At 44.2% G+C, this 19,819-nt stretch overlaps 1 protein-coding gene across 2 annotated transcripts in view; it reads right to left on the reverse strand.

Annotated features, from left to right (window-relative positions):
- ABHD12 (abhydrolase domain containing 12, lysophospholipase) overlaps positions 1–16,408 on the reverse strand; it is a 56,342-nt gene extending 39,934 nt beyond the window's left edge. Inside the window, exons 1-3 of one of the 2 annotated variants that reach the window (XM_086631795.1) lie at positions 16,266–16,408; positions 15,935–15,969; positions 13,658–13,664 (exon numbers count right to left, since the gene is read on the reverse strand). In XM_086631795.1, the coding sequence (XP_086487921.1) occupies positions 13,658–13,664; positions 15,935–15,969; positions 16,266–16,408 (185 nt within the window). The remainder of the gene's footprint in view (positions 1–13,657; positions 13,665–15,934; positions 15,970–16,265) is intronic. The other variant, XM_086631794.1, reaches the window with a different exon arrangement.
- Positions 16,409–19,819: the final 3,411 nt, after the last annotated feature.

Genomic DNA, 19,819 nt, shown 5'->3' on the forward strand with positions numbered 1-19,819 from the left:
TCCCCTCCTGATTTCCGTGCACAAAAAAAGCTGCATAGGAAAACAGGCAGCCACGTGATTCTTTTATTTTGGGCCCAGCTATGCAGAATTCTCCTCAATTAAAAGTCTGCAGCCCAGCCTTAATTCTGCTTCACTGGAGGCACTGTATAGAGACCAGGAAGGTTGAATTATAGAAAATTCATCCAATCCTGAAAATAGATCTTTCCCCGAATTCATGAAAGCCAGTGGGAACACAGCAGTTATCTGTCAGAACTCTTAGCATCTGAGCAACTTATCTCTCCCTTTGGCATTAGGATTCTTTTTAACAGGATCAGTTCACTGTAAAACAACTCAAAAAGAAAAATCAAAGGCCCCAAACTCATCTTGCTATTAAGCAATCAACTAAAGAAATCATAAACCCCAATCCTGGAAATAAGACACAAATGTAAGGACATTATTTTTTTTCCAAGCTTGTTTCATAAAACTACTCAAAAAAATCATGGATGTAAACTGCACAGGTAACTGCATCTTCAGCAACTTAGTTTCAATCAATTCCTAAAAACTTTTGTTCTTGGAAAGATCTGAAAAAAAGATCTGAAAATTAGCTCTACCAGATTCCTTTGCCATTTCCATAAAATCTTGAACCTTCGCTCTTTCTGAAGAAATATAAAAAGAATATAAGAAGAATAAATTGCCCAGAGAAGTTGTGGATGCCCCCTCCCTGGAGGTGTTCAAGGCCAGGTTGGACAGAGCCTTGAGTAGCCTGATCTAGTTGAGAGGTGTCCCTGCCCACTACAGGGAGGTTGGATTAGATGATCTCCAAGGTCCCTTCCAGCCTATGTCATTCTATGATTCTATGAAATACGCTAGTCTCACTCTTAAAAACTAAACTGCAGTATAGTATCATCACTTCAGCATTTCTTCAAAAGAATGAAGATACTACATTGCAAAGAGCTGTGCAGGCATATTTTTAAAAGGATGAAGGACTTAACGATTTTGCAAGCGTCCAGCAGCAGAATAAATGCTTACTGACACATGCCATGACTGTGGAGGACACTATTTACTTTTTGATGTTGCAAAAGACAACCTGATCTTTCAGTTATTGGGACGAGACAGAAAAGGTTGGGCGCAGTCTCTATAATTCAAGTACAAATCTAACTGCATATAAAACCAAGCATTAACAGTAAGAGTTGTTAGATGAGTTACCAGAAAGTATGAGTCAATTAACACAAGGTAAATTTCCATTCTATGCCATCAAGGGTACAGAATATGCAACAGGCAAATTCACACCTGACTCTATGGCTTTCATCACTGTAGCATCCCAAGTGTTCATCATTCAACTTAAGAAAAGCATCTGAAATCAAGGACTATTTTAGTCATGTCACAGATACACAAACAGTAAAGAGGCGATAAGAGATCCTGAGAAATCACCCAGTCTGTTCCCTCATCCTACAAAGGACACACTGCCTAAAACAGCGTCTGCTTAATTCCTCCCACAAACTCCTGGCAAAGTGCAACAGCCCACACTTCATGAATGTCCCTCTGGCAATGCAGAGCTGAGCTAGACAGACTGAAGTTCACCAGGTTTGCACAACAAATCAGACTAGCTGACTCCTCACTGAACAGTGATTTTTTCCTCAAAAAAGAGAAGTGTACCAGAGTACTTCAAAAGCTGAATAAAGAGTTACTCAAGCAGGCAGAGATAGAAAAAGCTACTCAAACCTCAAAATCTGGCTAAGCTACTAAACAGTCCTACTTACACCAATGAGAAAGCGGGAGAGGAGGGTGAATAAAACACTAAGCACATCTTCTTAAATATTGGCCTTTTCAAAAAGCCAGGAGGGAGCTAGGCATTCAAGCCTTCACCAGCAGAGATCCAGCCCAGGAAAACCTCCACAGTTCCTACAAGCCTACTTAAGTTTGACTGTACCTAGGAGCAAACAGTTGGGATGTTCTAATACTTCTCTTTCAATTAAAAGACTAATTAAACAGGAATAATAGGCTTAATAAGGCAGTGGAAAGGATTTAAAGCCTACAGGTTTTCACAAAAAAAAAAAGACAGGAAAGAAAGGCAAGCTGAGTTTTTTGAGAACGCTTTCAAAAGCAAGCTCAACCTTCAGGTTCCTCAGAATATTTGACAGCTTATTTTTTAAACAGACACACTACCAACACTGATGAAAAGTGAAGGTGTCCCAACAGAGCCAAAAGCTCAAAAAACAGCATTGACAAGGAAATGTCAGTACACTCATAAAACTTTTTGAGTTAGCATTTGGCAGGAAATTAAAGTTGTTCTAACCATAGAAAAACACTACCAGATACTGGAATTTATTCTTTTCTTTGCTGCTATTATAGCAAAAAATGCTTTCTTCCTGTTTTGTTTTTTTTTTTTTTCTGAATAGTACATTATATTTCTAAAGCACAGCAGAAAGCTATCACAAGCAGTAGCTTATTTCTGTTCATAGCAGTACCACAGAATGACAGTGAAAGCTGCATACACAGCTCCAGAGAAGCGCTGCATGTCAGCAAACAGAACCAGAATATTTTGTCTATATGCTAACCAGCACTTTCATCATCCCACCTCTGACTTCCCATTAACAATGTCCCATGTAACATCACATTCCTACTCGTGCTGCCTTCCATTAGGCCTAATGGATTTCTATCATTAAAAAAATCCCCCTACATCACCTTACACTCAGAAAACCAAGAAACCCAAGTTCATTTTACAAGCTCTACACTGGTCAACTACACAGTTTATCCCACTTTCCTTTCACTTCCATACCTATGCAACCTGAAGCTGGCAAACGTTAACAGGCCACAAAAGAAAATTTATCATAGGAAAGACCTGAGTCTGTATCTGCATCATAGCAGATACATGCAAATACATACAAAATTAGCTTTTCAAATTAATCAATTTGTAGAGATGGTTTAGCAGTCATGGTAGAAGAGTCAGTCCAAAGGAGACACCTCCAGGACCTTTTCTTTTGGCAGTGGCATCAGCTTACAGACACAGTACAACTGCTGCCTTGCACACCTTCCTCTTCAGCAACATCCTTTCCCTCCTTTCATTGCAAACTGTCTACTCCCAAGCTCTTCCCTGAGGCTTCCTCATCCATTTCAGCCCCAAAACAAGCTGCTGCTTCCAGGGCATCTCATTTTGGCTGGGGTAAAAGCTTCAGGTAGTGTTGTTCCAACTATCTGAATGCAGATGAGGTTTGAAACTTTAAGATCCCAAACTCCTCTAGTCCACCACTTTGTCACCTAGCTCTCCTCTTACAGCTCAGACTCTCACTTAGATTGCTCCTGTGCCTCCTTCCAATTAACATCAAGTGATTAAACATTAACTTGATCATCCGAGGGCTAGAACACCTCTCCTATGAAGACAGGCTGAGAGAGTTCAGCCTGGAGAAGAGAAGGCTCTGGGGTGATCTCATAGCAGCCTTCCAGTACCTAAAGGGGGCCTACAGGAAAGCCAGAGAGGGACTTTTTACAAGGGCATGGAGTGATAGGACAAGGGGCAATGGCTTTAAACTGAAAGAGGGGAGATTTAGATTGGATATAAGGAAGAAATTTTTCACTCAGAGGGTGGTGAGGCAGTGGAACAGGTTGCCCAGAGAAGTTGTGGATGCCTCAGTCCCTGGAAGTGTTCAAGGCCAGGTTGGATGAGGCTTTGGGCAACCTGATCTAGCGGAAAGTGTCCCTGCCCATGGCAGGGGGGTTGGAACTAGATGATCTTTGAGGTCCCTTCCAACCCAAACCATTCTATGATTCTATAAACAGCAAGCAGGAAGCTATCTAGCCATTTACAGGAACTCAGGTCTGTCTCTCCAAGAGATAACTGCAAAGGAAAGGAAAGCATCCCAATAAATTGGGTTTTTCAGAAGGGGCCAGCAAGCTCCAGCTATTGAGACCTTAATAATCACATTTCAACTTGTGGAAAAGGGAAAGATCTTGGGTAGGACCTGCAAGAATCAAGACCTCGGTACAGCAAGAAGGGGAAATATGGCATCAGCACTCAAGGTAAGGGGAAGAGGAAGGCACCGCTGATCAGTCGATCGATAGCAATGAGGGTCATGTAAGGACTCAGAGCACAGCAGGAAAAAATATTAAGTCCATAGAGCAAGGGAAAGGCAAGTTAATGTACAATGTTAACAAGCAGAAATAACAGAGCTGCCTTCAGGTAATGTATGGGCCTCTAGCAATGAAACACGTTTGCAAAAAGTAGAGCAAATTAAGTAAGGCAGGGAAAGGCTCACGCAAGCATTTGCACACCCCACAGGACAGCGACACTGGAGCTACATCCAACTTTTTCCCCTCCAGCAACCCATGCCATGCCTTGGGCCCCCCTCTTCACAACCCTCACCTGAGCTGACTGCCCAGAAAGGCAGCAACACCAATGCTTGTCTAATTAAACCACTGTAAGTACTGGCACTTCCTTTGAGGGACAGGAGCTTGGAACATTCCTCTTGATAACTTATATTCTAATTGTGTGAAAGCTACGTGTGTCACAGACCAGGAGACAAGAAGGAGCTGAACACTCCACAATACGGCACTGACTGATTTAAAATGCATACTGACAGCATGGCCCAAGCAACAGCTCTGCTACTTCTCAATATTTAAGTAAAAATGGTATTAGCATTAGTGCGAATTGTGTGACAAGATTAACCTGAAGGCTGTGTTTGAAGAAGAAAGGAATAGATGCTTCTGTTATTTTAAGTATGTAGCAAACAATGAATAATTATACCCTAGGCAATTGAACAATTGACTTTTGGAACAGAAAAGCAGGCTTGGGGATTAGGGTATTAAGGTTGTTGACATGCCTTGAATGCATCTTCTGCAACAGCCACTTAGTTTGCACCAGAACCTTTCCAGAATGAATCATTTGTTTGAATTCTAAGAATACGCTTTCTCCAGAGCTCCCCAGCAATGCTGCTGACACTAATCAAATCTAAAGTCACCCACACTAGATTATAGTCGAGCTTGGCATAGAGATACTACTGTGGTGCAAGTACACCCCCTCCACAGTGTTTATTGAATTCTTGAGTTTTCCACTCATTTCACAGCTGACAGCTGCTTTGTATTAAAGGCACAGCCCTCTCACTTGTACATGAGCTGTCTACAAATGAGAGACCAAAAAACAGAACATAAACATGAAAAGATTGAAACAGCACCGGAAGCGCAAACCAGGAGCTTGAGACCAGCTGAGTCGGATTTTTATTGAAGCAGTACAGCTCATTTCTCTCTACCACACTCTGCTTCAGGAGGAGGAATATTGGGGTGCACAAGCAAAGGTTCAAGAGCAGAATGAATTTAAGCACATAATCCTCCACCGCAGTTCCTAACTGATGTCTAACATAAAGTCACTTGCCTGTACAATGCATACCATGACTGAAAAAAGCATGCAGTACATCCAAGCCAGTTCCCCTACCATCACTTAAAATCTGTTCACATGCTGTAAATCCACCAGACTTCCATGTGTGTGTTATCCTTGAAGCAATAACAGGAACACATAGATTCATACTTTGTTTCTATTGATACACATGCAAGAACATGTCTATTTCTAAGCTGCACAACTTGGCGAACATGAAATCTTTTCACACAACAGTTTTTGGGAGACAGCCACCGGCCACACAGCTTGAGAATTAACACTACTGGCAGGCTCTGGCTCTCTTTTAAACCACCTAAGAAAAAGTCTCATTTGTGTATTGTAGACCTTTTTCCTTTTAAATGCATGAAGATGGTCTTTGTATTTGCACAATAGAGACAGCTCTGCTTTTGCTGGCAAAGATCAGAAGCTTTTGTGTTAGCAGTGATACTGCCACTTTCTAGATGCAGAACACATCATTAGAAATGCGTTTTGATTAGAAGGAACCAACAGTTCCCTGTTAGAAGCATACAAGCAAACAAGAACATTAAACAATGCCAAAACATTACATATGCTGACCGTCAGCTGAGCACAGTTACATTTAGCTGGCAGTCACAGTGCCCTCTGTCATTGCGACCTGTTTAAAAAGGGAGGCTTAACAACAGTGCATGGCCACAAAGCAACAGCCATGGTTAAAGAACAGATGTATGAACGGACACAGAGCTGCTGTCAGCCTCTGACATACCTTGAAGAGGGGGTTATTTTGCATGCAGTCAGGAAGATTAATCCATTCCTTCTTTCCTATGTGCTTTATCGGGAGATTCCAGCTTTAGCTATCATCTTGTTGAGGAAAAAACTCCACAAGGGCAAGGCTTGAAAAATTAATGACAATTAAAACCAGAGCCTTCGCTAATACTACAAAACTCTGAAGAGCCAAGCCAGAAAACACATACTCAAAGAAGGGGAAAAGCAGGTGGTGAAGTGCAGGTGTTGGAGTTTCTACTTAACTGCACAGAGATGAAACATTTTGCAGCATTGTACATCAGCCTGCCACAAAGTTTAAAGTAAAATGTGGTCCCTACTCTCATAGCCAAAAGAGGAAAAGAACCCTTTACTAGAGACAGTACAAAGCAATCAGAAACTGAAATAAAAGGTTATTCACTGCATTTCTGCTGAATTTGCAAGAATAAGAGAATGGGATATTTCCAATGACTGTGTCCAATTCACAGTTTTCACATTCAGCACTATAAAACTGACATTGTCAGCTTTACTCCTGCTTCCTAAAGCTACTCTGAAACCAATCAAATCTTTACAACATGTGAGATAGGACTGCTTTAGGGGAGGAAACAGAGCCAGGCTTCCCTTGCTGGGAATGCCAAGGATGTCTAAAGCTCTATTCAATTCTTAAACACCTTGGACACACTTTCCTCCACAAGCTGAGATGCTGCAACCTGGAAGCGCTGACTCCAAAGCTCCAGTTACATCATTCTCATTTGTGTAGGCTTCTCTATCTCAGAAAAGTGACCCCAGGGAAAGCTTTACTGCCAGGGGAAGGTAAATCAGCCTCTAGACAGAGTAAACGCATTTACTGTTCTCTGTCCCAATTTGCATATGCCACGCTGAAAAGTACTCTTCCAAAAAGGTTTTCTTTTTCAGTTATGCCACATCAAGTCCTTTATTCTGCACACGTTTAGTAACAACAGACAAGGCTCCACATGACCTAATTTCACTTATTATTCAATGGGTTTGTTTTGAACAAGGAAAGGGCAGCAGTGGGACTATCTCCAATATTTTCAAGTGTTTGTGTTTTAAAAGTGTATTTTCTAGTCTAACAATCTTTTTTTATTCCTCTACTACTCAGAGTAAGAGTTACAATGTTGAAATAAATCTGGGTTAAACACACACTTTGATTTGGAAAGTAAACACAGACATCCTTCCTGTTGGTTCAGTTCAATAGTCATACTTTAAATGATCAAGGCACTTAATACAGCCTAAAATTAGGAAATTCTGTTGACAAGTTTAAACTGCCTTCAATAAGGAAGAGGCAGATTTCTGAAGCTGTGTTGCACTGTTTTACCAGCACTTACTGCTTTGAGAAAGTCAGAAGTATGTCAAGCAAGGCAAAACCACAAAGCCTGGATCGCAGCCTTGCTCCTGGATAGGTGTGACTCGTGCCAGGTCTGTGCGAAAGGACACATGGCAGCTCGCAGAGGTGATTACCTAGAACAATTTCACTCTGTCACAGTTCCTGTCCCACCCTTGCAACCTCTACACAGTCCTGCCTTGCAGCCAGCCACATTTAACCTGTGTTCTGGTGAACTTCCAGCTATTTCGCCAGACTGCCAACTGCCCTATTCATCAGCCCTCATCAATTCTCTCCTCCCGGTTTTACCAACAGTAATTGTCTCATCGCCTGGATGCTTGATATACAAAATTACGCACCCTTGAGCCCAAGCATCAATCCCAAGGTAACTCCCCAGTTGTTTCTCTCTCCACTGAGCCAGTTTTCAATACAGATAACATGCTCTCCATTAGCAATGCAAGCCCTTTCAACAAAACAAACAAATTACAGTACAAATTTGAGTGCTTTGAAGAAACAATTTTAAGACCGATGCTTTCATCAGCCAGGCTGTAATCTTGACAAGCCTGTCACATTTTACACTTGAGACCTCCCTTCCACAGGGCAGATCTATTTTCATTAGTATATGTATTTAGCTGCTAAATCTTCTTCCATTAAATCACAAATTAACTCTTACCATTAAAATTGCACAGGCTCCACCTCAGGCTAATTACTTTAACACCTCCTAGGTCTCCTGTTACCCTTTTAATACACCAGAAGTATTTTGTTTTAACCTTCTCGTGGTACCGATTCAGTCACAGCCACATTAACACAGCACTCTCACATTACAGCTTTAGTGAATCTCCCTTGCTCACAATCACTCACTCTTGATGCCAGAAGCTGTCCAATACTGTAACAGCAACATGACACTTACAGTACAGCTACTCCCAGAGTTTCCTAAACCCAGGGGTTTGTAGGGGAATGGCAGTAGAAGTCTATTTACTGATTTCACATCCTGGCATGATTACCAAAATAATCGATCTGCCCTTCAGGGCTGGAAGGCAAAAGTAACTTAGCTGTAGCCTCCCAAAAGGACATCAAGGTGCCTTTCAAAGCAAACTGAACTCAGCAGGCAGGACTTATAATCCACAGCAGAAGTCCTGCTTGGGTATACTGGACCTCTTGCACATACCACAACCGAGGATTCTGGAGAGGAAACGATGCCACCATCATTAGTTTTAAGGAAAACACCACAATGTTGTTTTCACCAAAACAACCCCACATATCTGTTTCATCCTGGAGAAAACGTACAGACTCACTGTGATGACCTGTGACAGCATTTTCAGAGAACTGGATTCCTGGCTCTGCAACTACATGCCATTCATAGCACGAAAGCAAGTCACCCTCAAAAAATTAGCTTGTCGTAAGTAGACCATTGATCCTCTGTGTAAGTGAAAATGGGCTGGAAATAGACACAGGGATACCAGAGGAAAAAAGGATATCTAGAGGGAAAAGCATATATAGCAATCGAGGACTTGTGCTGATGTTAGAAGCTCAGTTTAGCTGGTCATCCTAGAGCACAGCATCACACTGGCTGACAACCCAGCCTACGATTATACTCACTGGTATGCCCAAAAGAACCGGTAGTGACCAGTTGAGAAGAAAGGACAGAAAAGATTGTGACAGCACTGAGAAGACCCTCGTCCCTCTAGTCACCTCTGGAGTGAGGGTGTCTCTGTAAAGTCCTGTTTGTCCCAGGAGTTACCCAGAGCCACCCATATGTTAGGAAGTTTAGGTATATTGAAACAAGCAGAGGTCTGCAATTCATACAGCTCCTAAGCAGAAAAGGACTTTGTAGGAATTCCAAAGTAGTAGCTATTAATAACACTGCAGTAGTTATTAATTCAGGCATAAGCAATCGAAGCAGAGCAACTGAACCCATGGGCATGCACCATGTCAGGAGTATGGCACCACAATGAAATAAGGAATTCAAGGAGATCCCGACACAAAACTCAGTTATAACTAGAGGATAAACTGCCTTCAGTCTGAAGCAAGCATGTTCAAGCAGATCTGTCCATGAGAAATATGGAGATTGGAGAAAACTACTCAGAGAATATGAGACTGTAGGATGACATAGCACAGAGGAGATGCAGCAGAAAAACGCTGTGCTCTATTGCAGAAAATCCAGAGAGACTCATGGGAAAGTTGGATTCAAGGAAAGAAATTTTAGGTCATACAGACAGGCCTGTAGGACAATGATAGGAAACTCGAGAGATGCTTGAGAGAATAAACCAGGCCTCTAACACAAAAACCAAAGTCAGTGATGAGCATGGTGAAAGCAGATAGGCTTTAACAGTAACACACTGAGGCACAGAACTGTCAGGTACACACCAATACCATGGCCTCATACAGCACTAAGACTTTTAAAAAAATAAAAACACACTAATAAAACTAATAACTCCCCAAATTGCAAGGAGTCTTGCTATTTTTATTGAAGAATTATACGTCTTTGAGAAAGAGGGGGGAGAAGATGAGCACAAGGAAAGAGAAATCCGAACACCTAATTCCTCAAACTGAGTAACTTGGGAGCAGTTCAGAGGCACTCACTCAGCCAATAAGCTGCCAAAATGGCTGATAACACAGGAGACAAACATGGAGTTAGAAACAGCCACTGAGCTTCCATTCATAAAAAAAAAAGACAGAGTGTCGGATGCGTGGAAGTAATTATACAATCCCATTTTTGACAGATTTGAGCAAAATATTACTGTGCATCCTCTTCAAGAGAACTGTAACCAAAAAAAAAAATAAAAACAAAACCCACACTACCAAAAAAAAAAAATCCCCACACAGAGCAAGCTGTTGTTACACATTTTACACAAATGAGAAACAGTGTGTTCAACCTGTACTTACTATGGAAAAAAGCACAGGCAAACGGCTGGAAACTTTTTTTTTTTTCACTGCTCCTTTGTGAACTTCGCTCAAGAACAGCTATCAAGAACAACTGAAATAACAGCAGCTGTCCAGTAGGAAGGTGGAATTGGTGAAAAAGCTGCATGACTGATGAAACATCCCTACGGAAGCAGCACCTTTTCTCCTTAAAGAGCACTAACAAATAACTGGTTTAACAGAAGACAGCAACTGAAGAGATACAATGGCATAAAACTCACTTGGAAAAACAAAAATCTTAAGGAAGACACTGATGAAAACTTGCAGAACAATTCAAAAGTTTGTCATCTCTGCTACAGTGAGCAGACTGGAATAATCATAAAAGACTGTGCAAATGCTCCTAGACAAAGTAACACCAGGAAAAAAGAGGCTAGGCCTAGAGATATCAGTGAGGGGAAGACAGATAACAGAGATGACCAAGTTTTCTGTCAGAAGAAAGATACTACTGCTTAAATCCAGAGACACAGGAAAGCATGGAGTGCTTCAGCTGCAAGGGCAGGATGGCACCAAGGGTCACCACACATCGCATTCGACATGCCTGAGCACACTTGCCGTTCCAGTAAAATCCAGCCGCATCAGAGAGAGAGACCAGCGGACTGCTGCAGCCTTTTGCTGTCAGCATCTCACTGTATTTTCACAAAACACCCAGGAAAGGGTACCATAAAAGCAGCCTTCTGCCTTTTAAGAGAAAGCATTAACTGAGAAAGCTGCACACAGTAAGCAAGACAGCAAATATGGCTGACTACAGTGTAACTGAATTTACACCAAACTGTTACATATTCAGACAAAGAGAGATCTAGCTTGTGGGATACACAGGCTGGACAGCCGGGGAGTGGTGCCAAAAACGCACGGTGCCAAAAACGCACCTTGCAGGGACCTGTGCCAGGAACAGGGGGTCGCTAGGAGCGATGATAGCTGAGATAACTTAAGAGACAGCCTGAGGGACAGTAGGCTTCTCCAGAAAAGCAGGAAGACAAAAGTATCAAGGTATACAGCTTACAGACATGGGACTTGCAGCTCTTTACTGCTTCACAGCATGCACAGAGACATAAATAAGTTTTAGCACTGGCGGCAAACAAGTGTTTGTAGGAGAATAAGGAATGGCAAAACTCATACTTCAGGTCCATAGTCTGACTGTTGATTTGGATTAATGAGGCACAGATAAGGACTAGGCCACATACATATGTGACTGTTGCCACCAGGATCAGGGTTCAGCAGAAATGAGATAGGAGAATTTACTTTGATATCAATGCCAGTAGTAAGGTCACTTGATTTTCTTTATTCTCTGAGCTCTCTTATTTTCTGTATCTAAGGCTGCTCAAACACGTTTCTTCAGAACATCAGAGCTACCGACCACAAAAACAAGTCAGAGCAACTACCCAAAACACAATGTCACCTACTAGCATCTAGCACTTGAACACTGTCACATGGAAAATGCATCATAACATAAATATTAGAGGAATGGTCATCCACACAAAACACACATACCAGGAAAATGAAGCACTGTATGCTGCTTCTTTAGTACTGTATTTTTGCATTTAATAGACAAAACACCTTCATTCCTTTAAAAACCAAATCATTCACATACTTTTAAAATAGCTACTGGTAAAGTTCTTAGATAACCATCGTATTGTATTTTAGTGCTACCTATAGAAGAAAACCAGAAACGTCTGTATTTGTTCCCTTCTGTTTGTAAATCACTTAAGAAAAGCCACACCAACTACAGAATGCACTAGCCGAAGCCACATGAATCTTATTTATCAGATATGCATCTCCGTTACATATTTTCTGTTACAGAGCAGTTCAAACACACAGCCACCTCTTCAGAATGAGCTTCAGCTCCTGGATGAATGAGCCCAGTGTGATGACACAATTGAACCAAAACAGAGGGACAAAGACAGTGCTAGTAAAACTCAAAAATACTGCTGCAAGCATAAGCTGGTGTGGGTAAGTCAATACTGTATTCTACAAACATTGCTTGCATTTACCGTTACAGCGCTGTTTGGCCTTTGCTGAGGAACTGGACGTGAGCAGAAAGAGTCCAGCTGAGGAAGTGCACGCACAAACTCTGCTGCTGCTCCAGAGCCCTGGTCACTGCTGCAATTACAAACATCACTGCCTCTGCAGCCCCGGACCCATGGGATCTGCCTCATGACTAGCCCTTGGCCACAGAACTACACAGCCACTTCAGGCCACAGGGGGGGCAGCTTGCTTTTCTAACCAGTGGTTTGCATCATTTAAAAAGAAAAGATGGAAACCCACATACTGAAGCCAAACATACGTGATGTTTTCCCAAGTCTGCAGAGAGACCAAATAACAGCAGCATGAAATGAAGACAGCCTCACCTCCACTGAACACAGAATTCACAGCCATCAGAAGTGCTGATTTTAATTATTTCATCAATGAGCACACTGCTAAGAATAGTCTGCTGTGGTACAAATCCCCAATTCCATATATTATGCCACCTCCACCACCCCAGCAACCTTGCAGCAGAGTTTTCACCTCCTTACACTTTCTGCAAGCTGGGGAGTAAAACTGATGTAACACTCTGAAAACAACAACATAATCAAACACTGATTTTATATCCAGGATGTATAAGGAATGTTGCAATAACAGCATGACTTTGCACATTAAAATATGAAGATCTACACACTCGTACAGCAACTTGTTAGCCACGGTCAGGGTATATCCCCCCAAGGGAGGACCACGATATACATACACTCCTCACGTTCTTCCTTAAACACCCACTGCTGTCTGCAGCCAAAGCGGGGGATACAGAGCTAGAAAGCTGTCTGACCTGACTCAGGATGGTTGTTTTGAACCACAACGCCTTATCTCTGAGCATCGTACCTTCTTCTGCCTGGACCTCCCATTTCTGCATGCTCAGATTCAGACTTGAGAAGTGTATTTGTTATCCCATAGAAAATATAACCAGAAGGTATTGGCAGACCCGGACATCTTGCCTGCAAACCACTGTCTGAAGGCTCACAAGGTGAGGAACTCAAGGAGGTCCATTAAAAGTCAACAAGAAAGGCAGACAACCCGACCCAGGACAGCAGAAAAGAAAAAAAACCAACAGAAGTATGTAAGTGAGTGATTGTTCCACTTTGCACTTTTACACACTTACCAACTGTCCCTATGGCTGAGATAGAATCATAGAATAAATTTTCTGTTCAGAAAAGCTGCACTTCTCAAGTAAGATGCATTTTTACTAAGACTGCAGCACCCGATTGGGTGAGAACAAAGATGGTAAGACACTTTGTTTTAGTTTGTAGCCAGTTGGTATGCAGGTATCCACAGTGATCAAAGACTTTTCAACTTGTTTTTGCTGAGGACCCAGATGTCCTAGAACCTGGTGGGGTCTCGCCAGGGCAATTGACATCTAAATTGGCAAATAGGTATTCCATACCATGGAACATCATGCTCATTATAAATTGGAAAGTTTGTTGGGGGTGGTCTCTCCTTCTTGATGGTCGCCATCCCTGGAGGGTCTTGCCTGTCATTCTGCTCTGAGGCCTACTCCCTCTCCTCTGGGATGGCGGTTTCAGGATTTTCGTGCTCCAGGATCACTAGCCAGGAACAGGCTGAACATTGGTCAAACAGTGGTGAGCAACTGCACTGTACATCACCTGTCTGTATATATTATTATTAGTTTTCATTTTCTTTTATTTCAATTATTAAATAGTTCTTATCTCAACCCATGGGTCTTCCTTCCTTTTCCCAATTCCCTTTCTTGAGTGGGGAGGGGTCATTGGGTAATAGAACAGCTGGCTACTGTTTAACCCTGGTAGGGGCTAAACATAGACACAAACACATCATTTTGGCAATGCTGCACAGGATGATATACAGGACCCTTAAAAAAAAAGAAAATTCTTATGATGTGGAAAAGGGAGTTCCAAATACATAAGGCTCTCCCACAATGTCAAGAGTTTGAGAAACACTGCTGTATGGAATACAGTACCTGACCCCCCCCACACCCCCTCTCTCTCTCTCAAAAAAAAAAAAAAAAAAAAGCAGCCCAAAACACATGTAAGACTTGAGGGATTTGTGAAATAGGCTTCAAAGGCTCAAAATGGAGGAAAATTTGCCTACTGACCACTTTTAAATGCACAAATGGAGAAATAAATAAAAGAAAACTTTCCACAGATGGGATGTGTTTTCCCTGCTTTTAGTTTGCCTGTAACAATACTGTCTATCTAATAGCTGTGCCATGTCTAGTTTCCACAAAGCACCTGCCTGTCAGATCAAGCCTACAGCCTGTGCTATGTGCTCTTAGGGCTCGCTCAGTCCTCATCACTGAAGGCGCATTTGCACTTCAGTAAAAAGTACTTGAACACCATTCGTAATGTTGAAGAAGTTAACAAGCCATCATTTGATTACCACTGATCTTAAAGTTACCCACTTGGACAAACAGAATAAACATTCTGCATTTTTAAATGTTATAGAAGCAGAGCACTGACAGAGTCTGACCTATTGCACAGTCACTGAAATGGAGAGATCAACCCAGCACCATCTTCAATTACCAAAAGCTTGTCATAACACGAACATAGTGCGGACAACATCCCAAAGGTTTACCTCCAGGGTGCAAAACTGAATAGCTATTACCCAATAAGAGAAATAACATTTTAAAACTCTGTCTTTCCACATGAGCAAAATCCATGTCATGAAAAGGAAAAAGTTATTTTCAAATGCTAATTTTGTCTATGAGAACAGAAAAAAATTCAGAAAATTTACCAGAGAAACAGCCACATTCCCTCATTTTCTAGAAATCCACTGAGAAACATGCTTTTTCTTTTTTTTTTTTTTTTTGTAACAGGCTGCTGTATTCCTGAAGCACAGCAATTTGGCTTCAGCTACCCAAGCCACACAGCTATTTTGATCATTAAATATTCTTCACGCTTACAAAACACAGTCAAAGAAAAGCACTGTACTGGAATAGATGAAACCAAAGGTTGCGTCTTTTCCTCCCTAGCCAGGAGTTGGTCTTCATTGTGTATTGCATTCCCCAGAGATCTTGCACGAAGAAGGTTCCAGCCTATAAACACATTCTATTGTTACAAAATTTATTTTTTCACAGAGGAACACGAAATTTTCCCAGCATAAATAAGGTTTAAAACGTTAACATAGATAGCAGAACGCCACAGCTAAACTCTTTTCAGTAGTTATGCACATAAGCTTCTCCTATCGACATCTAAATCGGATTCATTTGTAGGAAAGAGATCACTTTGGCAGGAAGCAGCTTCTTCCAAAAAAAAAAAAAAAAAAGTTCAGACATCCTACCTGCTCCTCCATATACACCCTCTGATGGGAGGTGGTTTTTTGCTAATCGTTTTTTTTTCGGGCAAACGCCTGCCTGTACCAAAGGAGGCTGGACAAAGGAACGCTCAGGAATGAAAAAACAAATCCTTCCGTCCTTTGCTGCCCAGATTTGGGTCTGCAGGACCCGCTACCACCTCATTCTCTAATTAGTTCTTTGCACCGAGAGCTCGAAAGCATCCGAGGGGATGGCAGCCCCTCACCCAGGACACAGAAGACAGGGAAGTGTAACCGAGGTGGGAAACATCCCGAATTCCCACGTACCCGTCTGCCCCCGTGGGCTCTTCGGCCATCGGCTGCTGCGGTGCTGGGAGCGGGGAGGGAGGGAGGGCGCGGGGGGAAGGCCCTTTCCCTCTCCTTGCGAAACACAGCCCCGCTACCACCGCCTCCCCGCCGCCCCCGCCACCGGGCTTAGGAGATGTCGAGGCCCCACTCGCCGGCAGAACCCCGCTGAGGAGGGGGCAGACGGTGCAGCGGCCGCCGCGGATGGCGAGGGGGCCGAGGCCGGGGGTCCCTCCTGCACAGGGCGGCGCGCTCAGCAGCGGCTGGAGACGCGGGGGGCAACAAAGCCGGGCGCGGGGACGCCACTGCGACCGCGCTCACCTGCCTAGCGGTCGCTTCATGCCCGTGTCGGCGGCGGCGGGCAGGCGCAGGCTGTGCCTCAGGCTGCAGCCCTTGTCGAGGGGCGCGGGCGCGGCGGCGGCGCGCTCATGCTCCACCGTGACCGACTCGTTGCGCTTCCTCATGCCGAGGCGGCGGCGGCGACCAGGAGCGGCGGAGACGGCAGGAGCGGCGCCGCGCTCAGCCCCCCCTCGCCCTGCCCTACGCTGCTGCTGCTGCCGCTGCCGCTGCCGCCGCCGCGCCGCGCCGCGCCCCGCCCTGCCCTGCCCCGCCAGTCCCCGCCTCCGGAACGGATCGCAACAAGGGCGCCGCTCGCCCGCACTTCAAAGGGGCCGCGGCGCCATCTTTACCGCGGGCAAAGCGCTGGCTGCCATTTTGTCGGCGGCCGGAAGCGAGGCGGGGGTACGCGTGCAAGAGGCGGCAGCGGGTGACCGTGTGCCCCTCTCTCCGGGGCGGGAGAGCGTCGGCGGTGCACGCAAGGACCGTGCGGCGCACCTCGGGTCATCGGTCCTGATGGGGCTGCTGTGGCACAGTGGGTGCGGAGCACAGGACAAAGCAGGGGCACGTCGGAGCCGTGTGTGAGGTGCCGTGCTCGAGTGTGTCCCAGTGCAGAAACCTGGGAGGTATTCCCTCTGGTGTCATGGATCTGCACGTGACTGCAACTGTTGGCACCAGCACTTGGAATGGACACCCGGCTTGCTGAGGTGCCAATTGCCAGGGGTAGCAGGAGGATGAGGCTGGCATCAGTAAGCTATTTCCATGATGTGAAGAGCCGTCGGGACACAAGGAAACGGGGCAGTTGTGAATGAAAGAACACCAGCTGACCTGCACGGGCCTGGAGGGGCTGTGAGACCCTGCCCAGGGCTAGAGGCTAATCCACAGCACACTCTGGAGCATGAAGAAGTGGCATGGCTGGTAGCAGGATGAGAGACTAGCAGTAGCCTTGGCTGTTAGACTCAGCAGTGGGGGCAGGAATGAGACACAGATAATCTTAGCCTCGAACCCTGAATAGCCAGAGATCATCGCCTTCCACTATTTTGTCTTTCAAAACTTTCTCTGAAGCAGAAGGCAGACATATCAAAGTTCTGGATGTGATTGCCCCCCTCCCATTCGCTCTGTAGCCTTCTGGGGATGTTACAATACCACCTGGGAAAGCATGCCCTCCTTGGGTCATCTGTACGGGTGCACACAGGCAAGGCTAGCTTGCTACAGAGCTTCCTTAGCAGTGTGGGGGTCCTACACTGGAAACAAGTGGTGACAAATACAGAACAAATAAAACAGCCTCTCCAGTATGAGCAATATCTGGTGACTGCGCTGTCCATACCACTGGGGAGCAGAACAGCAATGCACTGCAGAAAGCAGCCACGCTCATGTGTTTTGACTTCCACTGCTCCTGCTGGGTTGATCTATTGGGGTACCTTCTGTGTTCCTCTGAGTTGAAAAAGTGAAGCAATTCCTGCAAAATGGCTCTTTGGACAAGTGATCGCACCTGTCTTGCGTCCATTTCTTCTGACTTGCTGCTGACTGATTCTGTACCTGATGGAACATGTTGATTCAAGAGAAGTATGGCATTATGAATTAATCCCAGGCAGTGGATGAAAAAGCAGGAAGCAGTTGTTAAAATACAAGCCTCAACTATCTCAGCAGTTATGGATAGCTAGCAGAAAGTACTGTGTAATGCGCTGATATGTGCTCTGTCATGTCTCTGGAAGCTTCTCCTAACATTTGAGACCTTTTCTCTTGGCCAAATCATAATTGCTAAAATTTTCAGCAAGCTTTTCGAAAGACTTTTTTCTCTTGCATGCTTTGAACAGCAAAGACTGTTCTTGTCCCTCTGATTTTGTTTTGTTTCCTACATCTTATTGGGAAGACTGAGTGCTGCAATTGGGGATTGTTAGCCATGTGTTAGGAGCTTTTCCTGGTAACAATATGTCATGGGTGGTAGTCACTCCAAGAGCAGGCTCTGCAAAGGCTGTATGGGGCTCCTTGGGAGTGACAGTGCAATCCTGCGAAGAGGGAATTGCAAGCTGCCCAACAGGCTTTGATACAAGGGGAACAGACTCGGGCATCATAAATCCTCTGAGATGCCTCCAGTTGAAGTTAATTGCTGAGAAGGATGACTAAGGAAAATTACTTAAGTCTGTCTTTGTGGCATGGGTCTTAACACCAGTTGGCTTTTTGTCTGTGCTAGAAAGAAGACATGTAAGTATTTTCTTGTGGTGACCTTAAGCTATTCTCAGCATTTCTAGAGGCTTCTCTTCCTTAACTATGTATGAGTATAAACAGGTGCTTGTTTGGTCTCTCCCATGATATCAGGTTTTTAAGATTCAGAAATCACCACATCATCTTTCTTTTTTTTTTTTTATGTAATATTCTCTGTGCTGCTATTATATATTTTATAATTTATAAAATATGAAGAGGTTCTCTCATTTGAGATCGGTACTTGCCCTTCTTCCCTATTGAAAGAGATGGGTGCTGCCTCAGAAATTTGCCTTGACATGGTTGATCTCAGCCAGCAGCTAAGCTACCAGGAGGTCACTCACTCAGTCCTCCCCCTCAGTGAGGTGGAGAGGAGAATAACGTAAGAAAAAGCCTGAAGGTGGAGATAAGAACAGGGACCAGGTCCCAGGCAAAACAGACTTGGCTTGAGGACAAATCACAGAATCACAGAATGTAAATCAATTTAAGCGATTACCAGTTACTTGAGAGGATAACAAGAAGCAAAGCCAGATCTTAAAAAAGTCTTACCCCCACCCCTCCCTTCTTCCCGGCTCTACCTCCTCCCCAGTGGTGCAGGGGGACAGGGAATGGGGAGCTGCAGGTCAGTTCATCACACGCTGTTTCTGCTGCTTCTTTTCTTAAAGGAGGAGGAGTCCTACCACACTCTTTTCCCCTGCTCCAGTGGATCCCCTCCTCATGGGACAGTCCACAGACTTCTCCAGAGTGAGTCCTTCCCACAGGATGCAATCCTGACCCATCAGATTGCTCCGGCGCAGGCTTTTCCCACAGAGTCACGGCTTCTTAGGGAGCTGTTGCATGCTCTGGTGTGGGGCTCTGCATGGACTTCAGATACATCTCTGCTTCATTGTCAGTCTCCAGCAGTGTGGGGGAGGTCCCTCCCTTCCCACAGAGACCATTCCCTATGACCTCTCACTGGGACAAATCCCTCTGTGCAGCCCGCTAAGTCAGAGGGAGTTTGTCTAACCTATTCAGGGACCTCACAGGCAGCACACCAGGCCAAATCCCTTATATCCCCTGTATCAATTATGAAGTTTCCGGAAACTTGTATTTGTGTATATATATATATATATATATATATATGACAAATTTTATTATTTATGTTCATGACAGGATACAGATTTGAAGATAGCCAGTGATAGGAACTGACTGCAAAAACACAACTTATCAATACCAACTAGCTAGCACGATGTTAGTAACTAAGCGCGTATAACACAGAGCTCTTACCCAATAGGCGTCCCAATGGGAGAGAGAAGAGAGGTCCAGCCCATCGACTGATCCCAGACATTCCGATGGAG

Source organism: Tauraco erythrolophus, chromosome 2, assembly GCF_009769465.1.
Source record: "Tauraco erythrolophus isolate bTauEry1 chromosome 2, bTauEry1.pri, whole genome shotgun sequence".
NCBI classification, from domain to species: domain Eukaryota; kingdom Metazoa; phylum Chordata; class Aves; order Musophagiformes; family Musophagidae; genus Tauraco; species Tauraco erythrolophus.